The sequence below is a fragment of the Eurypyga helias genome, unplaced genomic scaffold (assembly GCF_000690775.1).
Source record: "Eurypyga helias isolate BGI_N326 unplaced genomic scaffold, ASM69077v1 scaffold1042, whole genome shotgun sequence".
NCBI classification, from domain to species: domain Eukaryota; kingdom Metazoa; phylum Chordata; class Aves; order Eurypygiformes; family Eurypygidae; genus Eurypyga; species Eurypyga helias.
In genome coordinates this window covers 16,401-23,690 of record NW_010233864.1, presented here as the reverse complement: position 1 = coordinate 23,690, position 7,290 = coordinate 16,401, and the positions used below count along the sequence as shown (strand labels likewise).

General features: G+C 46.8%; 1 protein-coding gene across 1 annotated transcript in view; it reads left to right on the top strand.

The window, feature by feature from the left end:
• Window positions 1-4: 4 nt before the first annotated feature.
• Window positions 5-7,290, top strand: part of LOC104517237 (protein KIAA2022-like) — a gene marked incomplete at both ends in the record, with an annotated part of 22,163 nt that continues 14,877 nt past the window's right edge. Inside the window, 2 exons of the mRNA XM_010161832.1 lie at window positions 5-1,668; window positions 2,378-2,487. Of these exons, the coding sequence (XP_010160134.1) occupies window positions 5-1,668; window positions 2,378-2,487 (1,774 nt within the window). The remainder of the gene's footprint in view (window positions 1,669-2,377; window positions 2,488-7,290) is intronic.

Here is a 7,290-nt window from a genome sequence, read left to right as displayed (position 1 = left end):
AGACGGCCTCCCCACCTCTGGATACACTCAAGTCGGTCTGAATAGCAGCAAATTGCTATACCAAAAAAATTACATGCCGGATAGCCAACAAGTGCAGTCTGATGATTCTTATCAGTCATGTCATTTTAATAATGGAGAGGGGCGCTTTCATTTCCAACGAGGTACACTAAGTACAGATGATGGCAGGCTCATTAGTTTTGATTCAGTGGGTTCATTGTCAGTTAGTTCTAGCAATTACAGTTCTTTAAGTTTAAAGTCTTGTGAAAAGGACGGCGAGGATGATATTAATGACGATTTCTTGGCCCACTGCAGTCCCAAGCTAGTGATCCAGCAGAGCATAGATGAAATCACTCCTTTGAAGGAGTCCACGGACCTTTTAGACATTTCCAACTTCACGCCTGATAAGTTCCGCCAGTCGTCGCTTTCGGAGATGTCCCCTCCGGACACTCCCAACCTATCCCCGCAGATAGCTGGCTCCGACGCCAAGCCCCTCGGCACCCTGAAGAGCTTTCAGGAGAGCCCCCAGGCTGCCCTCAACAGCTCCGAGAAGGTCAAGTGGAACTGCGGGGTCCTGCAGACCGAGGATCAGGCAGATAATGGGTTTGCTTTAAATAATCACCAGTTCCAGTTCCATATGTTCAACGATGAAGATTCTGTCAGCCTTCTCGAAAAGAGTCCATGCTTGTCAACATTTAATGAGCCATCTGGTCAAATTAGCACCAATAGCAAAGTGTCAAAATCGAAGAGGAAAAGTTCATCCAGCAAGAATGTGGGTACAAACCAAAGCTCGTCCCAGAAAGCCACCCGGAAAAAATCGCCCAAAGCCAACAAAGGAGCCGATAAGCCGCAAGGGAAAAACTCACGGCAGGCACCCAAATCCACCAGGAAAGGGAAAAACGCGGCGGGAGTTAACGGCGAAAAGGCTGCGGCCGTTGGTGGCAGGGCGGTCAGCCAGCTGAGCAACACGCCCACCGCCACCAAGGGCCTCTCCGAGAGCGCGCAGCACTGCAGCCCGGCCGGAGTGAAACTGGGCAAGCACAATGGGCTCTCCGGAGAGTGGGCGCTGGGAAAGGACGGGGGCGCAGCCTGGTCGGAAACCAGCCTGGGCAATGCCACCACCCTCCTAGACGACGATCAGAGGGAGTTTGAGGAACCTTCCAACATCCTGTCCAACATCGCCTCGGGAATGGCAGACGTCCAGAGGTTTATGATGGCCTCCATCGAGCCCCTGTGGGGGCCTGTTGGCCACAACAGCGTTCCAGACATATTCCGGTCACCGGAGTCCAACAGCCTAAAACTGAAAACTCTTAAAATTTTAGCAGGGACGTCCCAAGAGTCGAAGAAGAAGGCGAACGGCGGCTCGCCGGGCACGGCAAAGAACCACAAGTCAAACACCAAGGGCTCAAGTAAAAACGGCAAAGCTGCAACCTGCGACCCCGGTCGCCCCAACTGCTCGACCGGGTTCACCACGGACATTCACGCTCCCTTTTTTGATAAAAACTATAGTAACCTGAGCACTTTAGGCAATAACGGACCTACCCATAAAAAACTCTACCGTCATAAATCCAGTTCGAAATCGCTGAGGGATGAGAACTGTAAAATAAAGCGAACGGACCGCGAACAGCCCCACAAGGACCCCCCCGTGACAGCTGCTTTTGAGAAACTGAGGTAATGCTGCACCAAACTGGCTGGAATGCCCCTTAACCTCCCTCCCACCTGCTAAGCCTGCTGTTCCTCAGTTTTTCCTTCCTGAAAGCAAAAGTTGCATGAAAAAAAAAAAAAAAAAGACGTTCCCTTTTTACAGTTTTGGTTGGTTTTGGTTTTGGGGTTAGTTTTTATCCTTTGTTCTCTTATTTTTTCTTTTTATTTAAGTGCATGAAAATACTTATTACTTGCAAGCTACCTAAAAGAATGACCAATTTTCTGGCTTGGCTGGGGTTAAAAAACTAACAAGGCTACTCTTTTCTGCTGTTTGGCTTCTTCAGTTTTTAATTATTTATTGGGAAAAAAAAGAAAAGAAAAACGTGGTTACACACTCTTTTTAATAATTTTGACAAGGAAAGACTTTTTTTTTTTTCTTTTGGAACATTTTGTAAAAAATAAACCACAAAAAAAAAAAAAAAGAGTTTATGCATCCAAAAGCCAAGATCTCGAAACTTAAAGGCTCTTTAGTTTGCAAACGAGAACTCGTTCCTAATTGAGCTTCACGTGGCAATTTTGAGTGCTTTCTGGCCCCCTCTGCTGTTTTATCTCCTAACCTGCATCATCTAAAGCTGCATCTTCTGTACCTGCCCGCCTTTAGCGCGTACGCTCCGTCGTGGTGACTCCAGACGAGCTAACTAAGATGGCATCAAATGTTTGATTTTTTTTCCTGCAGGGAATCAGACTCCATTCTTCTTAAAGCAGAAACAACATTTTTGGGTTTTCCTGTATTTGAAGAAGAGACTCCCTTTTCTAGAAAGACGGTTGATGTTCGTTTCTTTTGGGGTTGGGTTTTGGGGTTGTTTTTTTTTCCCGTTGGGGTTTTTTTCCCGTCGGTTCCTTTTCGAAATCTGCCTTGTGGTATGTTGAAATGTAAGTGCTGAAATGAAGAGTTTGAAATTGTGGGAATTTTATTATTTGAAAGCGAACCTAATCTGGTATTCTCTGTGAAAGACTGTTTTAAAAGTCATACTGTTGTACAGTAGTTTATGCACTATTACCCACAACAACAAAAAATTGTGCCAAACTATGAACAAGTGACTGTATTGTATATATTTTTACTTCTCTATCAACATTGGGTTGTGAGTGTTTTCTGCAGCTATGCCTTTTGGTTTTACTAGAAACATTCCAGTTGTTAAGTACTAACCACCCCCCCGCCCCCCCTTTGAAAGCACCTGTAACTCACGATGAAAATGATATTGTTCACTTATACAACTTACCAAAAGTTTTATGGACATGACTAGAAGTGTGCCAAATTTACTTACCTCATTTCATGGATTCACCCTGTGGTTTAAAGCTCATAAAGGGGAAAAAAAAAAAAAAAAAAAAAAAGAAAAAAAAAAAGGAAAAAAAGGGGAAAAACAAACAAACAAACAAAAAAAAGGAACTTTGAAACCAATGCTGGGTAATGGTAACGTCCTCTCTTTGAAACCATGAGCAGAAAAACTTAACGGTGAACTGTTGAGTTTCATTAGAGGAGAGAGTTGAAACGGTGGAGGAGTTCAGAGAACCACTGACGGTAAGTTTGCCAGGAACTCACGTGTCTGCATCTAGAGACTACAGAACAGCTGCTTTTCAAGTGTCTGTTTTCTTAAAGCAAAACCTGTAGCTGAAGATCATTTGAAATGCAAAGTTACATTGCTAATTCTTTGTATCTCAGTTTTATATATTTTATAAGAACCTGGGATAAATTCTAAAATAGTTATAAAAACAGAACTAATATGTTTCATACATTTCTTGCTCTTTACTTTTCCTTTGAGTAGTTTCTTAAGCATTTTCGATGCAGAGCCTGTCAGAAGCGCTCTCCTATCATAGCTTTGGTGTTTCCTAAACGTCTAACCTTGCGATGCCAATATAGTTTGAACTTTCAAAAGCAAAAAGTCATTAGTTTTAAATACAACTCTGAACCTTTTGCTTTGATTCTGTTCATAAGACAAGAAAACAAACGGAACTATTTGTGATCTCACTGATCAGGGCCGGATCATACGTGACTGGACTTTATTAAGACAGCGTTAAGTACTGAATGCTAAATGTATTCTCAAAAGGCCTTATTTGTAACCCTACTCACCACACCCTCGCCCTCCAAGAGAATAACAAACTCGACAAATATCTATTTTCCTTGTGCACCTGAGCGCCTGTGCATTTTGCTGCTGATTTCTTATGAAACCTTGATATGCAAGAGCCCTGCTAACTGGGAGCTGTTGGGAGCAGAGGGATGCGAGGCTTGGACGCGTTCATGCAACAGAAAATGAGGAGGAAGAGGAGCCTTAATAGCAGTCGGACAGATCACGTTCTCGACGTGGTCATGAGCGTAGAGGTGATGTTTCGCAGAGGACAGGGCTAGATGCGGGTTTCCTTACAAGTAGGGTTTTTTCAGCCCTCGTGCAAGGCAAAACAGAATTGTTTTCAGCTAATTTAGCAAAAAAACCCCAGACTGAACGCTTCAAATTGGAGTTGCGGAGTGTCGATTTAGAATCAAAATGTTCTCCGCTTTTGCAGATCTTGAGGTATAACGTAGGCTCAGCTCTGCAGCCCCAGAGAGAGCAGCATGGTAATTGCATTGCATTTTGTTTAACAGGAAAGAAGGAACTCTGGAAAAATAATAATTCTGAAAAAAACATTGTATAAGTTCATCTATTCCGTGAAAAACATGAAATGCTGGCATTGCTGAGAGCGAGTTGCTCCGGATGAGAGTGGTCCTTGGGTTCCTGAGCCATCTCACGCTGGCTCTCACTCCAGCAGGGAGATCCAGAAGATGCTCAGGATTTATTTTGGAGACGAGAGCTGTGCTAGGGCTCCATCCCTGGGCGTTTGGCTTGCCTGCAGCCACCATGCTCTCCCCTTCTTCCCCAGCAGCGCTCTTTTCTATTTGTAGGGTCATCAGATACTACAAGCTCCAGCCACTCCCATGGTGTTGGTGTATCCTGTTTTTTCAGCATTCCTCCCATGTGCTGCAGGGTGTGGGGCTGCCAGCTCCCTTCTTTTGGATGTTCAGGCTGCTGCTCCTACAGAGACAGGTCAGGTCCAGGGCTGGGATGTGGCACGGCCCTTCATTTTGGCCCAGAATCATCGTTTGAAAGCACATTTTGACTTTCCTGCACTGTGCTCATTACACTTAATATTATCAATATGGGACTTGTAACAAAATACCTTGTACTGAACCAGATAGCAATATTTATTGCATTCAAGAAATGTGCAATAGGGCATGAAGAAAAGGCATAAAACATATCGACTATTTTATTACATGTTGGAAATCCATGAATACCCAGCTAGGTGTTTCAGGACAGTGTTAATCACAAATACCAGCTGCCTTCTTGCTTTCTCCTTCAGTCTTTCTGTTGCTCCAATTTCGCTGCTGTCTTTGGTGGTCAGCCCATGCCCTTCCCAGAAATCTCTGGCTGGGGAGATGTTAAAGAGCCCGGATGTCTCACGGTGTGGCACTGGCCCTTCTCTGTGCCTGAAAGTGATCTCTCTGATGATTAACCCCAAAATTCAGAAACTGTATTGAGCCAGTCATTTGCCCCTCTCCCTTTTGATCTTCATAGAATCACAGAAAGGTTTGGGTTGGAAGGGACCTTTAGAGGTCATCTAGTAAAACCTCCTTGAGCAGGGACATCTTCAACTAGATCAGGTTTCCCAGAGCCCTGTTCAACCTGACTTTGAATGTTTCCAGGGATGGGCATCTACAACTTCTCTGGGCAACCTGTGCCAGTGTTTCACCATCCTCATTGTAAAAAATTTCTACTTTAAGTCTTTCTCCACAGAACTGCTCTCAAACCCTTCATTTCCCGGTCTGTGTTGCCCCAACACATGTGCAGGACCTTGCACTTGGCCTTACTGAACCTCATGAGGTTCATGTGGCCCCACTTCTCGAGCTTGCCCAGGTCTGTCTGGATGGCATCTTGTCCCTTAGGCGTGTCAACCCAACACTCAGCTTGGTGACATCTGCGAATTTGCTGAGGGTGCACTTGATCCCACTGTCTGTGTCACTGATGAAGATATTAAACAGTACTGGTCCCAGTATGGACCCCTGAGGAATGCCCTCATCACTGATCTCCATCTGGACTTTGAGCCGTTAACCACTGCCCTCTGGATGCAACCATCCAACCAATTCCTCATCTGCAGAACAGTCCATCAGATCTCTCCAGTTTAGAAAGAAGGATGTTGTGGGGGACCGTGTCAAAGGCTTTGCAGAAGTCCAGGTAGATGACATCCGAAGCTTTTCCCTTGTCTGCTCATGTAGTGACTCTGGCATAGAAGGCCAGTGGGTTGGTCAGGCAGGATTTGCCCTTGGTGAAGCCACGCTGGCTGTCTCAAATCACCTCCCTGTCCTCCATGTGCCTAAGCAGAGCTTCTAGGAGGATCTGTTCCATGATCTTCTCAGGCACACTGAGTCCAACAGGTCGGAAGTTCCCAGGATCCTCCTTTCTACGCGCTAAAGATGGGTGCACTGTTTCCCTTTTGCCAGTCTCCTGGGCCTTCACCTGAGTGCCATGACTCCTCATGTATAACTGGTTTGGCAACTGCATCAGCCAGTTCCCTCAGGACTCTGGGATGCATCTCATCAGGTCCCACAGACTGATGTGCATCCAGTTTCCTCAGGTGGTCAGGAGCCTGATCTTCTCTTACTGTGGGAGGGACTTTGCTCCACCAGTCCCTGTCTTGCGGCCCATCCACCCAAGAACTGTGGGAAGAGACGTTGTCGGTGAAGACTGAGGCAGGGCTGTTGTTGAGTACCTCAGCCTTCTCCTCATCCGTTGGTACCAGTTTGCCAGTCTGGCTCATCACGGGCGTTACGCCTCCTTGGACCTTCCTTTCCTGGCTGACACACCCGCAGGAGCCTTTCGTATTACTCTGCACCCCTTGGCAAGTTCAGCTCCAGGCATGCCTTGGCCTTCTGACCCCATCCCTACACAGCCGGGCAGTGTCCCTACTCTCTTCCCAGGATACCTGTCCCTGCTCTTTCCCTTTAGAAGGACAAACAGGTCTCGACTCATCCATGCCGCTCTCTTGCCTTCCTTGCCCGATTTCTTACAGCTGGGGATCAAGAGCTCCTGTGCTCTATAGAAAGCATCCTTAAAGACCTGCCAGCTCTGTCCTGCTCCCTTGTCCCTGAGAGCAGTTTCCAAGGGGATCCTATTGACTGACTCCTTGAACAGCTGGAAGTTTGCTTTCCTAAAATTCAACCTCACCTGCCTATCGCTACCTCAAGGTTTTCCTCGCTTCCCACCTTTGCTTCACTTCATTCCTTGCTGGACCAGCTTGCCTGTTCCACTTGCCCTTCCTGTCAGCATTGGTGAACCGTTTTTCACGGCGCTGCTCCCAGCTGTGGGAGGAGTGGGATGTTGGTCCCATCCATCCCTGCCCACCACCCCTGTGCCCTGGGGCTCCCTGTGCTGGCTCCCATCTCGGCTCATCCTCCTGTCCCATCCCAGTGCGCTTCCAGCCTCCTCTCACATCTAGCTGGACTCCTGGCTGTTTGGGGTGACTAGCCCAAGCCACGCGAGAGTCGTTTATGCTGCAGCATCCCTCAAAACGTCTTTTCTACTCTCTCGTTTCCCTCCTGTTCTGTCGGCGTCCCACCGGGCG